This window comes from Neofelis nebulosa, chromosome X, assembly GCF_028018385.1.
Source record: "Neofelis nebulosa isolate mNeoNeb1 chromosome X, mNeoNeb1.pri, whole genome shotgun sequence".
In the NCBI taxonomy this organism is placed as follows: domain Eukaryota; kingdom Metazoa; phylum Chordata; class Mammalia; order Carnivora; family Felidae; genus Neofelis; species Neofelis nebulosa.
In genome coordinates this window covers 75,944,897-75,963,015 of record NC_080800.1, presented here as the reverse complement: position 1 = coordinate 75,963,015, position 18,119 = coordinate 75,944,897, and the positions used below count along the sequence as shown (strand labels likewise).

Here is an 18,119-nt window from a genome sequence, read left to right as displayed (position 1 = left end):
AAGAAGAGTGGAAGAACTCAGTGAGACTACCAAAAAAGAGATAAAGAATATAGAAAGGAACCAATGTTAGTCGAAGATCACCATAACTGAAATACAAAACATACTAGAGGGAATTAACTATAGATTACCAGATGCAGAAGAATGAATCAGTGATTGGAAAACAGAGTAATGGAAAGCATAAAAGTTGAACAACAAAGTGAGAACAGAGTGAAAAAAAAAGTGAGGATAGGTTGAGATCCCTTGGATAACATCAAGCAAAGAAACATTTGCATTATAGGGGTCCCAGAAGAAGAAGAAGAGAAAGAGGTAGAAATCTTATTTGAATAAATAATAAATAATAAATAAAATTAATTAATTAATTAATTAATTAAAATAAAAATAATAGTTCCTTAACCTGGTAAAGAACATAAACATCCAGGTTCAAGAAACACAGGGAGTTGCAAAAAGGCAAATCCAAAAAAGGTCCACACCATGACACATAATAATTAAAATATCAAAGGTTAAAGATAAACAGAGAATTTTTAAAGCAGCAAGAGAGAAGCATGAAGTCACCTGCAAGGAACATCCTATAAGGCTATTAGCTGATATTTCAGCAGAAATTTTGCATGTCACCAGGGAGTGGCATGATATATTCAATGTACGGAAAGGAGAAAAAAAAAAAAAAACACTACAACCAAGAATATACTACCCATAAGGTGATCATTCAGGTTTGAAGAACAAATCAGACAAACAAATGATAAAGGGGTTTATCACCACTAAACCAGGATTACAAGAAATTTTAAAGGGATTTATTTACATTTTTAAACTTTTTTAAACATTTATCTGAGAGAGATAGCATGAATGGGGGAGGGGCAGAGAGAGAGGGGACAGAGGATCTGAAGTGGGCTCTGAACTGACAGCAGAGTGCATGATGTGGGGCTCAAACTAATGAAATATTACATCAAGATCTGATCCAAAGGCAGAGGCTTAACTGACTGAGTGACCCAGGTGCCCTGACCCAAGTGCCAGGACTAATTTAAATGGAAAAGAAATTGCCATAATTAATTAGATACAAGAAAATCATGAGTGAAAATATGTAAAATAAGATAGCATATACATAAAACATGGAAGGAGTAAAAAAGAACTTCTTTTGAATGTGTTTGAACTCAAAAGACCATCAAATTAATATAGAGAGTTATATACTTGGGATGTTATGTATGAACCTCATTGAAATGAAAAACCATGGAAATGACAAACCCAAAACCTATAATAGATATACAAAAAATAAAGAGAAAGAAAGCCAAACATAACACTACAGGAACTCATTAATCACAAAGAAAGAAAGAAAAGAAAATGGGTAGAGAAGAACTATAAAACAACCAGAAAACAAATAACTAATAGTTACTTTAAATGTAAATAGCCTAAATGCTCCAATAAAAAGACATAGGGTGACAAAGTGCATAAAAAAGCAAGGCCCATCTATATGCTGCCTATAAGAGACTCACCTCAATGGAAGCCAAAAAAATAAATAAACAAAGCTAAAGTAGCAATAATTAGATCAGACAAATCAGACTTTAAAATAAACACTAAAAAATAAGGACAATATTTAATGATAAAGGGATCAATCCAAAAAGAGGATAGAACACTTGTAAATATCTCTGAACCCAACACTGGAGCATGTACATACACAAAGCAAATGTTAACAAACATAAAAAGAGAGATTGATGGTAATAAAATAATAGTAGGGGACTTTAATACCCCACTTACATCAATGGATACATCAACCAAGCAGAAAACCAATAAGTAAGCAGAGAGTTTTTTTTGTTATGTTTATTCTGTTTTGAGAGACACAGAGACAGAGTGTGAGTGGGGAAGCAGCAAAGAGAGAGGGAGACACAGAACCTGAAGCAGGCTCCAGGCTCTGAGCACATAGCCTGACATGGGGCTCAAACTCACAAACTATGAGATCATGACCTGAGCTGAAGTCAGCCACCTAACCGACTGAGCCACCCAAGTGCCCTGTAAGCACTGACTTTGAATGACACATTAGACCAGATGTACATAACAGATATTTACAGTGCATTCCATCTCAAAACAACAGAATACACATTCTTTTCCAGTGAACATGGGACATTTACCAGAATACATCACATGTAAGGCCACAAAACCAGCCTCAATAAAATTAAGAAGATTGAAATCATACGATGCATCTTTTCTAACCACAATGCTTTGAAACTAGAAAGCAATCACAAGAAAAAAAACGAAAAAAATCACAAACACATGGAGGCTAAACATGATACTAAAAAATAGGTCAATAAACAATCAAAGAGGAAATTAAAAAAATACATTGAGACAAATGAAAATACAATGTTCTAAAAACTCTGGGATGCAGCAAAAGCAGTTTGAAGAGAGAATAAAAAGAAACACAGCCCTAGTTAAGAAATAAGATAAAGCTCAAATAAACAATCTAAACTTACACCTAAAGGAACTAGGAAAAAAAGAACAATCAAAGCCCAAGGTATACAGAAGGAAGGAAATAACAAAGGTCAGAGCAGAAATAAATTACATAGAGACAAAAAACAAACAAACCAAAAACAACAAAACAAAACAAAACAAAATCAATGAAACCAAGAGCTGGTTCTTTGAAAAGATAAACAAGATTGATAGACCCTTAGCCAGACTCATCAACAAAAAAAGAGAAAGGACCCAAATAAATAAAACCAGAAATGAGTAAAAGAAGTAACAACTGACACTACAAAAATACAAAGGATAATAAGAGAATACTACAAAAAATTATATGCCACCAAACTGGACAACTTGGAAAAAATGGATTAAATTCCTAGTAACATATAAATTACCAAACCTGAAACAGGAAGAAATAGAAAACTTGAATAGACTGATAACCAGCAAAGAAATTGAATCGCCAATCAAAAATCTACCAACAAACAAAAGTCCAGGGCCAGATGGCTTTACAGGGGAATTCTGAATTTATTTATTTATTTATTATTTTTTTTTTTTTTAAATTTTTTTTTTCAACATTTTCTATTTATTTTTGGGACAGAGAGAGACAGAGCATGAACGGGGGAGGGGCAGAGAGAGAGGAAGACACAGAATCAGAAACAGGCTCCAGGCTCCGAGCCATCAGCCCAGAGCCTGACGCGGGGCTCGAACTCACGGACCGCGAGATCGTGACCTGGCTGAAGTCGGACGCTTAACCGACTGCGCCACCCAGGCGCCCCAGAATTCTGAATTTAAAGAGTTAATACCTTATTCTCCTCAAACTATTCCAAAAAACAGAAGAGGAAAGAAAGCTTCCAAGTACATTCTGTGAGGCCAGCATTACCTTTATAACAAAACCAGAACGACACCACAAAAAAGGAAAACTACAGGCCAATATGTCTGATAAACATGCATGCAAAAATCCTCAAAATATATTGGCAAACCAAATCCAACAATACATTAAAAGGATCATTCACCATGATGAAATGAGATTTATCCTGGGATGCAAGGATGGTTCAATATTCACAAATCAATCAATGTGACATACCACATCAACAAAACAAAGGATAAAAATCATATGATCATCTACATAGGTGCAGAAAAAGCATTTGACAAAATACCACACTCATTCATGGTAAGAACTCTCATTAAAGTGGGTTTAGAGGGAACATACCTCAATCTAATAAAGGTGTATATGAAAAACTCACAGCTAATATCAATGGTGAATCTGAGAGCTTTTCCTTTAAGATCAGGAACAAGACAAGGATGTCCATTTTTGCCACTTTTATTCAACCTAGTATTGGAAGTCTTCACAGCAATCATTCAAAAAAAAAAAAAAAAAGAGGCATTCATATGGGGAAAGAAGTTTCACCAGTTGTGGGGCACCTGGGTGGCTCAGTTGGTTAAGCATCCGACTTCAGCTCAGGTCATGATCTCACAGTCCAGAGTTCCAGCCCCATATCGGCCTCTGTGCTGACAGCTCTGAGCCTGGAGTCTGCTTCGGATTCTGTGTCTCCCTCTCTCTCTGCCCCTCCCCTGCTCATGCTCTATCTGTCTCTGTCTCAAAAAAAAAAAAAAAAAAAAAAACCATTAAAAAAAGGGTCACCAGTTGTGGATAACATGATACTAATACATAGAAAATCCTACAGAATCCACAAAAAAACTACTAGAAGTAATATAAATGAATTCAGTAAAGTTGTAGGATCCAAAGTTAATACCTATAAATCATTAGGGTTTTATACACTAATAATGAAGCAGCGAAAAAGGGAAATTAAATAAATAATTCCATTTTAATTGCACCAAAACAATAAAATATCTAGGAATAAACTTAACCAAGGAGGTGAAAGAACTGTATCTGAAAAATATAAAGCACCGATGAAAGAAATTAAGTACAGCACAAACAAATGGAAAGATACTCCATGCTCACGGTTTGAAAGCATTAATATTGTTAAAATGTCCATACTACCAAAAGAAATCTATAGTTTCAATGCATTCCCTACCAAAATATCAACAGAATCTTTCACAAAACCGAATCAAATGACACTAAAATGTGTATAGAACCACAAAAGACCCCAAATTAATAAGCAACCTTGAGAAAGAAAAACAAAACTGGAGACATCACAATTTCAGATTTCAAGATAAACTATAAAGCTCTCATAATGAAAACAATATGGCACTGGTACAAAAATAGACACATAGATCAATGCAACTGGATGGACAGCCCAGAAATAAACCCATACTTATACAGCCAACTAATCTACGACAAAGGAGGCAGGAATATACAATGAGGAAAAGGCAGTCAAGCAGTCTCTTCAGTCCCTGTGAGACTGAAACTCACAGGAAAATTGATTGGATCATCATAACACATCTTCCTGGGTGTCAGTTTACTCAGGGACAGGAAATCTTGTTTTACATAAAAACTAATGTCAATAAATTAAAGAATATACAACAAATATTGAAAATAAATTTATAGTTAAAATGTATAGATATTAAGAGTTTCTTGCTATCAATGGGTAGCTTCAGATCATACCTTCAAGCTCCTAAAGTATAGGTTCCTCTGCAACAAGGATACTTAAGTGGAAAAATTCCTAGGGTGTTTTTCATTTAATTATGGATTGGATACACTGGCATTTATTTTAAGCTCTGCCTTCCTAGTGTTTGGTTGTTAACCAAATAAAGTCATCAGGCATGTTAGAACTAATGAAAACCATCTTTTTCATTAAATTAGCTTGTTCTAGTATACTCTCAGATCAATCCAAAACTCATGCATGAATCAGAGGAACTTGAGGACTAGTGCCCTTAAAGGTATTCAAATAATAAAAACATAACTACTACCAGAGGAAGGGAAGAGTGGCCACGGCTGTCATTTAAATACAGTTTGAGCACCTCTGTTCAAGAGTTCATTCACTTCGGTTCTTTAAAGATGGTAGAGTAAAGGGGTTCTGGGTGGCTCAGTGGGTTAAGTGTTTCAGCTCAGGTCATTACCTCATGGTTCGTGAGTTCAAGCCCCATGTTGGGCTCCACACTGCTACTGTAGAGCCTGCTTGGAATTCTCTCCCTTACACTCTCTCTGCCCCTCTCTTTCTTTCCCTCTCTCTTAAAATAAATAAATAAACTTTTTTTACAAACTTAAAAAAAGATGGTAGAATAATAATTTAATGCAGGAGTCAAACCATCTGGTTTTATATCTGGGCTCTTCTGATTATAAACTATGTGACCTTGGGAAAGTTATTCACTTAAAGTCTTAGTGCTCTCATTGAGGACACTAAGGATGATATGAGGATAATACAATATGAGGATGATAATGAATTCTTCAGTGGGTTCATTAAAATGAAATAGTAAAAGTAAAGTGCTTGGTTCAGTGTTTGATACATTGAAAATGATAAAGTTAGTTATTATTTAGTGACAACTATGAACACTTACTACTACATAATGCTTAGTATAGTTACCCATTATTAGAGGACCTTTCTTTATTCCTTAATCTGTCCTAACCCAAAATCATTAACATATGTGGAAATGACTTTTTGAATATGTAATAATGTTTGTAAAAGTGTTGCTTGTAGTGAAAAATACCTGGAAACACACAGAATGTCCATCCAAAAGGGAAGGCCTCAGTTTCCCCAATATGTATATGGTTATTGGGCTAAATGATTTCTAAAATCTCTTCCACCTCCAACAAGGATAATATTTTCACACAGCTGTGAGTTAGGCTTGAGACCATTACTCTAAACAAGATGAAAAAAATAGGAAAATCTAAGGCATTTGGTGGATATTTAAAATTGTCACAATGCATAGTACTCTAACCACATAAAAAGTTAAAAAAATGTTATTAATATTAAGAATAGAAGTCACTAAGACATTGGGAATTACTTTATTATATTTTCATATATATGTAGTTAATTGTATGCAAATATTATATTCTTAATCTTTATAATGGAATAAAAAATAAATGGCATCAAAAATAAACATGAGATATAAATTTGAGGTTTAGGTAATGAAGATTGAGTAATTTAGGGCTGTTGGGAAGTTTAAAAGCTCTCAAGAAAGAAAGGATGCTGTGTGAGGTGTAAAATATTAAAACAATATTTGGTTTGGAATTTTATTTGTGTCGTTCTGATTTTTCTTCCTTTGAAATAACAGGAGACCTTCTGTAGGCAGATAATGCCAACCACCACGAGTGGCTATTTGTCCTTAGAACTATCAAGATCTAATACTATTATTAATATCAAGGAGTTGCCAATATCCATGAAATTTCTACTTTCATGCATATTATAGATGGAAAATTCATATTTGTAGATTCCTATGCTGCTTCCATAATAGAAGTCACAGCATACTGACTTCATAGAAATGCTGAGTGGCTTGAGACTATATACTAAGAAAGGTTTCTTTAAAACACTACCTTGATAAATAATAATACAAAAAGTAGTAAACAATATTGAATTGTAGTTCTATGTCCCATTCTTAGCCCCATTTTAGAGAGGGAGAACAGAAGTAATACAAGTGAGGTAGCTTGTCCAATATCTAATGCAACTAGTAAGAGAAAAAAAAAAAAAAAGGATTCAAGCCCAGCAATTCTGACTCCAGCACCTACACTAACAATCTGGTCATAATGTCTCAGTAAGGAAATCAAATGCTAAGGTTTGATGATTATTGGGATTCTCCTCTTTATACTCTAAAAAAGGTTTTTGTGAATTGCATGTATGTTGTTTGATACAAAAATGACCATCACCTTTGGAACATGTATTTGTTCCTGCCAGCAGGAATATTTGCAGTATCATAAGACTCGTTTTTCCTCAGAGGATGCACTAAATCAAATTAATTAAATATATCTGGGTATTCTGGATAAAATTTGGCAGAGAATATCCATTTGGGCTTGTTCTACATTGTCCAAATATAATGAAAAATTTAAAAATAGTTATTGTGGTCATATATACATGCAAAGACATTTAAATCCTTCAAAAATTTTCCTGCTTTAAAAAAATTTAAAGTTTATTTATTTATTTTGAGAGATATAGAGAGAGTAAGTGGGTGACGGGCAGAGAGAGCAGGGGAAAGAGAGAATCCCAAGCAGGCTCTGTACTATCAGAGTGGAGCCCTATGTATGGCTCAAATCCATGAACCATGAGTTCATGACCTGAGCCAAAACCAAGAGTCGGTTGCTTAACCAACTGAGCCACCTAGGTAACCCCCTCCGTTTTTAGTACCACTAAATAAAATGCTTCCAAACTTGCAATAAAAAAGATTTGCTTTATTTGAGTTTTAATGTGAGAATTCTTCAAATGAGCACCATTGGAAAAAGATCCTTGAATGCCCTTGTAAAAGTGTTCCTCTGCAATGTGAATTTACGTTTTTGAACATGTATGCTATTGTTAAGTTGAAAACTAGCATTAGAACAATATCCAAATTAGTAACTGATTCACCTACTCTGCCATTGCATTAATTGTAAGTGCCCTTTCAAACACCATGAAGTTAAGGCTATAATGCCAGAAATGTAATTCACAAATATTTCCCTTAAAAATCAAATTTTATAGCTATATGCCATACTCTACTCATTTGTGTGTGTCCTTATTTTAGGAATGAGTATGGAATGAGATAATTTTGCTTTGAAACTCACAGTATGAAATAATAACCAATTATTCATAACAATCCTGTCTTTAATTATAATTTATTAATAGCTTGAAAATGCTTTCTACTTACATTTAACAAGGAGATCTTTCTTATCAAAGGTTGAGAAAAGCACAGGCATTATTCGTGCTCTTGAATAATGCTAGCTACCATTCCTGTGGCTGGGCTGTAGACATCCATACACTGGCAACTCCACAAAATAGAAAAGCATTTCTGCTTCTTGTTTTGATTTGTTTTCTAGGTTAACATTGCTGTTATTTTCCTTTTCTCTCAGATATTTGGGAGCAGAAATGAAAGGCCAAGGATGAAGACCTAGCTACTGTAATTGTCTCCACTATCATGAAATTCTATTATCCCACAATTTGGTTCTCATTCCCTCCCAAATATAAATATAGCTAACAAATATTTACAAATTAGGAAGTTAAAATAAGCACACAATGGAACAGAATAGAGAGCCCAACATACACCCACACATATATTGACAATTTTTGATGAAGATACAAAGGTAATTCAGTAGAGAAAGGATAGTTTTTCAACAAATGATGGTGGGACAACTAGATGTCCATATGTAAAAAAAAAAAAAAAGAATTTCAATCCATATCTTGTACCACGTACAAAAATAGATCTGATCTGAATGTGAAACTAAGCATAAAAATTCTAAAAGAGCATAGAAGAATGTCTTAGTGATCTTGGGATAAGCAAAGATTTCTTAGAGATGACACCAAAAACATGGTTCATAAAAGGAAAAAAAAAGATGATAAATTGGACTCTATCAAAATTACAAACTTCTGTTCTCTGAAAAGCTACAAAATGTACTGTTAAGAGAATAAAAATAAAATCCATGGATTGGTAAAAAATACTTGCAGAGCTTTTATCTCCTAAGGACTTGTATCCAGAGTATATAACGAATTCTCAAATCTCGATAGTAAGACCAGAACCCAATAGAAAAATGGGCAATATATGAATAGACAGTTCACCAAAGAAGTTATGTGGATGGTAAATCACTACAAAAAAGGTGTTTAACATCATCAGTCATTAGGGAAATGCAAAGTAAAACCACAATGAGATGCTACTACATACCTATTAAAATTGCTAAATTTAAAAAGACCAACGGTACCAAGTGTTGGCATTTCTGATATGAATGCAAAATTGTACAACCACTTTGGAAAACAGTTAATTCTTAAAAAGTTAAACATAAACATAGCATGTGACTCCTCAGTTCATTTATATAATATTCTAGAAAGTGCAAACTAGTCTATTATATAACATTCTAGAAAGTGCAAACTAGTCTATAGAAACAGAGTAGATCAGTAGTTGCCAAGGTAGAGACAAGGAGAGGCATAATGAAACTTTTGGGGGTGATAAAAATTTTCATTTTCTTGACCGTGGTGATGAATTCACAGGTGTACAGATTTATTAAAACATCATATTATACACTGTATGTACAGTTGTATCTATTATAGTTCAATAAAATTGTTTCTAAAAAGAATTACCTTAGGGGCACCTGGGTGGCTCAGCTGGTTGAGCATCTAACTCTTGATTTTGGCTCAGGTCAAGATCCCAGAGTCATAGGATTGAGCCCCGTGTGAGGCTCCATGCTGAGCCTGCTTAAGATTCTTTCTCCCTCTCCCTCTGCTCCTCCCCTGCTCATGCACAAGCATGGGTACATGCATGAGTGAGCACTCTCTCAGAAATAAATAAATAAATATATATATATAGAGAGAGAATTAACTTATATGTTCAGATAAAATCTGTCTAGATGAACAAGAACAACAGCAACAAAAAAGTCCACCAATAAATGAAATTGCAATGCTTGGCTTTTTAAATATCTACAACAAAGATAATTCTGTAACACTTATTGTGTATTACATACATGTGTTTGTGTGACAGGCATGATAGTTGGGGTTGTATATATGTTCATAACAGGGAAGATATAAACAGATGTCAAAGAGCCATGTTCAGCCTGAATATACCAATAGATTCTGTGTTAAGCATCATTTCATGTAGAAGTATGAATATTTGACCCCAAAAAAGAATGTCATAAAATAATGAAACGGTGAACATATCACTATGCAACTAAAGATAGCTTTATTAAAAAAAATAAGCATATTATATACTAGAATACTTATAAAAATATTCACTATAGAAAATATATGCTATAATGCATACATTAAGTTCATTATATAAATAAAATACTTATTTTCTTTTAGGAAACTGCTATAATAAAATTAACAATAGACAAAAAAGCTACACAAATAAAAGTGTGTTATAAGATACCTAAGGTAGTGCATACACATCAAAAGTAGAGCACTGTAGTTAGAAGTCACCAATAGTCTTTGGCTTGGGAAAAAAATACTTACAAATAGAAAAATCAAAATAGTTCATTAATATATTATCTTTGTATGAGATTTTTTACAAGTTTTTCTCTTTTTATTCTCTCTGTTTCATTTCAAACTTCTTTGATCAGTGTGATTAAGCACGAATTCTTGAAAGACATTATTTAGATGACAATTTAAAATGAAATTGAGTAATTTAAAATAAAAGCTTTAGTTAAGTCACATTTGTCCAATATTATAAGTCAGAACAGAGATATTTTCTAAGTGAGTCACAGTTGTTTTAAATCAAGACCATAATTATTTAACCTGTAGGATCTCACCACTGATTAATTTCTTTCTTAATTCAGTGGAAAAGCAAGTGAAGGGTATGAGTAGGCATTTCTCAAATGGACAATAAAAATATGAAAAGACATTGAATCTTACCACTAACCTAAGAAATACAAATACATAATGATAAGAAATTAATTTGGAGGGGCACCTGAGTGGCTCAGTCGGTTAAGTGTCCAACTCTTGATTTCAGCTCAGGTTATGATCACACAATTCCATGGGATCAAGCCCTGCATCCGGCTCCTCACTGACAGCACAGAGCCTGCTTGGGATTCTCTCTCTAACCCCTTTCCCACTCACATGCTCTCTCTCTCAAAATAAATAAACATTTTTTAAAAGAAATTAATCTGGAGATTTTCATTAAAGATGTGAATAGTGATTACTCTCAGTGTGTTTTTAGTTACTTTTCTTGTTTGGATTTCAACATATTATCTAACCTTTCTTCAATGCATATCATTTTCATAAAATATAAAGTTTTCAAAAAAAAACCTGCCAGTACCTCATTAGTTGTTTGTAGAAAAATTATGGCCAACAGATCAGAGAACAGAATTCAGAAACAGAACCAAGCATTTTAGTTAATATGATAGAGTTGGTATCTCAAATAAGTATGAGTCAGAGAGATTACCAAACAAACAGCACAAAACAATTAGCTAGCTAATAAAAATATATTTAAAAATATTTGAGGGGTGCTGGGTGACTTAGTCGGTTAAGCGTCCAACTTGATTTTGGCTCAGGTCATGATCTCATGGTTAATGGGATCAAGGCCCTCATCAAATTCTTTACTGACAGTGTGGGAGCCTGCTTCAGATTCTCTCTCTCTCTGCCCCTCTGCCACTCATTCTCTCTCTCTCTCTTTCTCTCTCAAAGTAAATAAACTTAAAAAAAAAATTTGAATCCCTAACTCAATACTTATCCAAAATATTAATTCCTGATGATACAAAATTTAACATATAAATTAAACCTTTAACATACTGTCAAAATATAAGAGCATTCATTAAAAAAGGATATCTATCATTTTATTTATTTTTTATTTTTTTTAACGTTTATTTATTTTTGAGACAGAGAGAGACAGAGCATGAATGGGGGAGGGTCAGAGAGAGGGAGACACAGAATCTGAAACAGGCTCCAGGCTCTGAGCTGTCAGCACAGAGCCCGCTGCGGGGCTCGAACTCACGGACCGTGAGATCATGACCTGAGCCTAAGTCGGCCGCTTAACCGACTGAGCCACCCAGGCGCCCCTCTATCATTTTAAATGAAAATAATAAGTTTCAGGACAATATTTATGGCATAAACCCACTGACTTAAATAATTGTTTCCATAGTATATGTTGTGATTAAAATTATGAAATGAAAGAATACACACTCAGTTTAGTTTTTTTAATATTTTTTAATGTTTATTAAGTTTTGAGAGAGAGAGAGGAAGAGAGAGAGAGAGCAGGGGAGGGGCAGAGAGAGAGGGAGACACAGAATCCAAAGCAGGCTCCAGGCTCTGAGCTGTCAGTACAGAATCCCTTATGGGGCTTGAATTCATGAACCTGTGAGAAACCTAAGCCAAAGTCAGAAGCTTAACCAACTGAGACACCCAGGCACCCCTCACACTCAGTTAAGTTTTATTCACCATTAAACTGCCATCCTCTACCACATGTGCCTAACACACAGCAGGCACAAAAATATATTAGTTGAAGGACAAAATTAACTCTTAGCATTGTTTGGAGGAGTGTAAACTGTGATAACTTTTCTGGAGAGAAAAGTTTGGCAATATGTGTCAAAGAATAAAATGAACACAATTTACTCCTGCATTCCCATAATTTTCACGAGCGCATACAGTAGGTAGCCAGGGCTAATTTTTTTATAGTAGGAAAAAAATGTGTATGCTAGTAGAAAAATGATGTGGGAAGTAGCTGCCCTACAACAGGAATATGGTTAAATATTAAGTAAATAAACATTTCCATGGAATATGCATCTATTTTAAAATTAGGTGTTTATCATTTACCATGAAAATATAGCCACAACTGATAAATGAGCAGATTACAAAACAAAATATGTTTTATAGATAAAACAGTATATATAAACAGGCAGGTATGTAGATGTACAGAGAAATTTCTGGGAGGAAATGCACCAAAATGTTAAAAATGGTTATCATTTGGTTGATAAGATTGTGTATATATACCATCATTGGAATTTTATATACTGTTTTTTCTTTATAATGCTTATATACCTTGAAGATCAAAAATAAACAATAAAAGTAAATTTATTTACAAAATAGAAAGTGTTTCCTAACTTTTTAAAAATATGTGACTAAATGACAAAGCCCAAATTCTATAATAAAAAAGTAATGTAAAGATTAATCTAACTTTAAAATGTTTCCTCATTTGAAGTGAATAATTCATCATATTTTATATTTTAATTTACTACTTGTGTTCTGTGAGTAGGTTTAGACAGTGAATTTAATTAATTAGGTTATTTTCTGCATTAGTATATCAAATGACGTCTAGGTTTTTTGTTTGTTTTTACTTCCACAGAAAGATCAAGGTATCTTCCAATGAATTCTTTAAGAGACTATTAATATATCCTGTGAATTTTTATTCAAATATAGATAGGTAATTGTGGTCATTCATAAAAAGGGGCTAAATATGTTTCTTACCTTTTAATGAAAAGTAAACACTGGTCTTTTTTGTTGTACCAAGGGAGGTGTTCTGTAGCAGAAAACAATCCTGTAAATAAAAATAAGATACCTGTTTTTAAACCTCATTTTACAAAAGTTTATTTACATATTACTGGACTGGTAAATCATACTTTAGTGTGGCCGGAATATTACAATGTTAGAAGGAAACTGGTGGTAGACGACATTGTAAAGTATACCCTGACAGAGGATGCACTTTCATCAGCACAAATTCCCTTTCCCATGCTGTTGTTTATGGAATTGAAAACTGCTCCACAAAAGTATAGAGCAAACTGTCTGCTTTTAAATAACACTACTTAACATCTGAATGTCCTTGCACTTCATCTACAAGGTTGTTGCAAGCTTTGAGAACAGCTAGAGGCAAATCGGCAGCAAGATTGGACTATATTATATGCCAGTTTAAAAAAAAGAAATACAGTAAAAATAGTGTAACTGACTCATAGCATCGCCACCCTTGTAGATGGATATAAATCAGGCTTGCCCAACACCACAGATAGTACTTACTAAAAACTGTAAGGTGGAACTCAATATGCCTGCTTTCTAGCCCCTCCCCCCTTTGCCAATAAACGACTCCCTTTTCTCTCCAGTGTAAAAATACACGCTAATAGGATATTTAGATATAGTTTTAAAAAAATATATTACATATTCACACTACCCAATGATGCCATTTGAAGTATTTTCATCCAATTTTTTAAAAACAGATTTTTGTCAAGAGGCTCCTGACAAACCAAACGGGAATTCAGGATGAAATGATAGGAGAAAGATACTCCTCTTCCCTTGTTAGGAACCATGGATAGTATTTTTACCTCATATCTAAGCTTTTTTTTTATTTTTATTTTTTGAATTATAAAACTATAAAGATAATTTTCAGGGGAAATAAACGTCTTCCACGAATGTGTGCCTCAGCTACCAGGCAGCGTCTGGGAAGGTGGGCGGAGCCTGGAGAGCGGCGCGTGCGTTTGGTCATTCAATAGGTTAGACATTGTCAATCAAGTTTGCCCAGCAAATGAGGTGAGAGCTAAAAGGCACACTGGGAACTAAATTCACTGCAGGTGGGTCCGCAAGGGGTGGGAGCTCGCGATCTAAACCGTGAAGAGATCTTGGGGTCTTACACTGCGCCATTTGACTGCGGCACTCCTCTGTCCGCCGCAGCTGCTTTGAGAGTCCTTGCCACCGCCGCTCTTGCCCAGGCCTCTACTGCGGCTTCCACCTCTGCGGGATCACAGCAGCCCAGCCCAACCCCTTCCTGCGCTACTGCTGCCTTCGCCGCCGCCACCCAAGCATCCGTGAGTCATTTTCTGCCCATCTCTGGTCGCGCGGTCTCAGCGGTAGTTACCACATTAAGAGGTTTGCAGGGTTGCAAAATGGCAGAAGCGGATCTTAACACGGTTTTGGAACCTGCCGCCCAAAGGGTTGCTGAAGAGAAGATGGCTAGCTCCTCTAGTGATTCTGGGGAGGAATCTGACTGTAGTAGCTCTAGCAGCAGCACTAGTTGCAGCAGCAGCAGCAGCAGCAGCAGCAGCGGCCGCAGCCGCTTATATAGAAAGAGGAGGGTATCTGGGCCTTCCAGAAGAGCACAATGGGCTCCTTTGGGTAAAAGTTTCGTGGATAGGCTGCCTCAGGCCGTTAGAAATCGTGTGCAGGCGCTCAGAAATATTCAAGATGAATGTGACAAGGTAGACATCCTGTTCTTAAAGGCAATTCACGATCTCGAAAGAAAATATGCCGAACTCAATAAGCCTCTATACGATCGGCGATTTCAAATAATCAATGCAGAATATGAACCTACAGAAGAAGAATATGAGTGGAATTCAGAGGATGAGGTGTTCAACAGTGATGAGGAGGTGCAGGAAGACAGCCCTAGTGAAATGCCTGCTTTAGAGGGTGAGGAAGAAGATAACGAGCCTAAAGGAAAACCTGAGGTAAAGGCTGAAGAAAATGAGGTTCCAAAAGAAATTCCTGAGACAAAGGCTGAAGAAAAAGCAGAGTCTAAAGATTTTCTGGGGACAAAGCCTGAAGTGAAAGAAGACCCTAAAGTAGACCCTCAGGTAAAGGCAGAAGATAAAGAACAGACTAGAGCAACAGAAGCTAAGGCAAAGGCTGCCATAATAGAGGCTCCTAAAAGAATTCCTGAGGCCAGGCCTAAAGAAAGAGTGAATCTTAAAAGAGCTCATAAGGGAAAGCCTAAAAAAGATCCTAAAGGCATTCCTGACTATTGGCTGACTGTTTTAAAGAATGTTGACAAGCTCGGGCCCATGATTCAGAAGTATGATGCACCCATTCTGAAGTTCTTGTCAGATATTAGCCTAAAGTTCTCAAAACCTGGCCAGCCTATAAGTTACACATTTGAATTTTATTTTCTACCCAATCCATACTTCAGAAATGAGGTGCTGACCAAGACATATATAATAAAGTCAAAACCAGATCACAAGGATCCCTTCTTCTCTTGGGGATGGGAAATCCAAGATTGCAAGGGCTGTAAAATAGATTGGAGAAGAAGAAAGGATGTTACTGTGACAACCACCCAGAGTCGAACAACTGCTACTGGAGAAATTGAAAGTCAGCCAAGAGTGGTTCCTAATGCATCATTCTTCAATTTCTTTAGCCCTCCTGAGATTCCTAAGATTGGAAAGCTAGAGCCACGAGAAGATGCTATCCTCGATGAGGACTTTGAAATTGGTCAAACTTTACATGATAATGTCATCCTGAAATCGATCTATTACTATACAGGAGAAGTCAAATGTACCTATGAAGATAGTAAAAATTATGGAAACAGGAAATATCGAAAATAAAAAAAAGCTGCTTGAAAGAATTTTCAAGAATCTCAAAACTTCAAGCAGAAGTGAAGCAGGTTTATATAGCCTTAGGCGAGATGGGAAGGGGGCGCTGCTCTATAACCTCAACACTAGCATTCCTTATAGTCTTGTGTTTTCATATTTTCTTGGTAGTCTGAAAATGGTCTTACAGTGTCTAAGTATCAGTATATCTAGCCTGTTGTAGTGTAATATTCTTCAAAATATATAAATGTCAGTTATCTAAAGCATGCTCATTTTGTGCTATAAAGTTCTGATTTTTGTGAAGTCTTTTTGTCATGTTCCTATTAGAATGTAGCTGTGAAAACTGTCAGAATTGTCAATTGAGACAAATATTTGCTTGAAAAAAACAGTTCCTGAAGTACCAATGCAAGTGTTTTTTTTTTTTTTTTTATTTCCAGCCTGGAAGACTAAAAGTTTAAATCTGCTTGCACTAGCTGTGCCTTCATTACTTTGCTATAGAAATATGGTACTTACAGTAACTAGAACAGCTTAACAGTGAAATTTGCTTAAAAAAGATTAGCATACATTTAAGAATGTCCATCGAGACCATATATGATATGACTGTGAGCTTATTTATGTGACATAGTGGTCTATAAATTAATAATTAAGTTGTTTACCACTGAAGTGTTAGTGACATGGTATTTTTTAAAAGTTTCCTCATACTGTGTAATTGTAAACTGAGGTTACTAACCACATTTTCTTTGTAATATGTTCTACTTTATCTTTCACTAAGATGATCACTTTATATCATTTGATATTTTTTCATGTTCTATTGCATCCTAAAATAAATATCAAATAAAGTGTATCATGCTATAAAAATCTAACATTTTTTCCTAATTATAAAAAATGTAGGTCTTCTCAAAAAAGTGGAAAATACTGAGAAAAGGGGAAATTTAAGAAATATATAACTATTATTCATATTCTGATTTGTTTCCCAGATCTTAGCTCTTCTTTGGAAGATACACATTCAAGTGATTGGAGAGAAATGGGACAGAGGAGGAAGGCTAAGGGGGAGGAGGAGAAAGAGAGGGTAGAGGGAGAGGGAAAAGGAGAAGGAAGAGGGAGAGGAGGGTGGAAGGAGAAGAGGGTGGTTGGAAGGGAAGGGAGAGTGGAGAAAGAAGGGAAAGGGCTTGAGGGGAAAGGGAAGAGGGTGGGGAATGAAAAGGATGGGAGGTAGTGGGGATAGAGCAGAAGGGGAAAAAGGGAAGGAGTGCCTCACTGAGAAAATACATCTATATAAGCTGTTGCTTTCACTTCCAAAAGTAGGATGGGCAAATGACCTAGGATGAACAAGTGATCCAGGCCCACCTTCTGCCTGACTTGGGAGAAGGTCACACTCTTAGATGTGGCATTTTTTTTAAATAGGTGTCTCAGGCTTTCACCTCTTCAATACCATGCAACTGGTTACAGGGTAATGAGATCCTGCGATTTTGGGGTTGAAATTAGTGTGAAGAGGAGGTCCCTTAAAACTCAGCTTATCAGAAGCTTTGCACAGGGCACAAAGGCACAAGCACAACAAATGGTAAAGTAGTATCTTCTTTCACATTTGCCATTTCCCTGTCCACATATATCTTCCATCAAAACCTTAAGGAAAGAGCTGAAGCAGGAAGAAGACAGGATTTGGGGGTTTCTGGCTCTTTAGGCATAAAATTACCTAATAGTCTTTCCAAATCCCATCGTACATAGTTTAATATCTTGCTTTTATCCCTGTTTAACAATAGCCCAGACCGTGTCTACAATGTAAAATATTACAATATATGACACTATATTTAACAATCTGGGGTGTTTGGATATTTAGGTTTTTATTTCTGAGATATTTGCATCCATCAAGAAAGGGTATGGGAATAGATTTACT

General features: G+C 35.4%; 2 protein-coding genes across 2 annotated transcripts in view; one reads left to right on the top strand and one right to left on the bottom strand.

Annotated features, from left to right (window-relative positions):
- FAM133A (family with sequence similarity 133 member A) overlaps positions 1-14,417 on the bottom strand; it is a 55,190-nt gene extending 40,773 nt beyond the window's left edge. The window contains 2 exon segments of the mRNA XM_058712295.1: positions 13,410-13,479; positions 14,255-14,417. The gene's annotated coding sequence lies outside the window, so the exon portion shown is untranslated.
- A 54-nt stretch (positions 14,418-14,471) lies between these two features.
- On the top strand, positions 14,472-17,088 carry NAP1L3 (nucleosome assembly protein 1 like 3). The gene has a single exon (XM_058712294.1). It carries the CDS (start codon positions 14,813-14,815, stop codon positions 16,238-16,240), a length of 1,428 nt encoding a protein of 475 aa, XP_058568277.1. The 5' UTR covers positions 14,472-14,812; the 3' UTR covers positions 16,241-17,088.
- Positions 17,089-18,119: the final 1,031 nt, after the last annotated feature.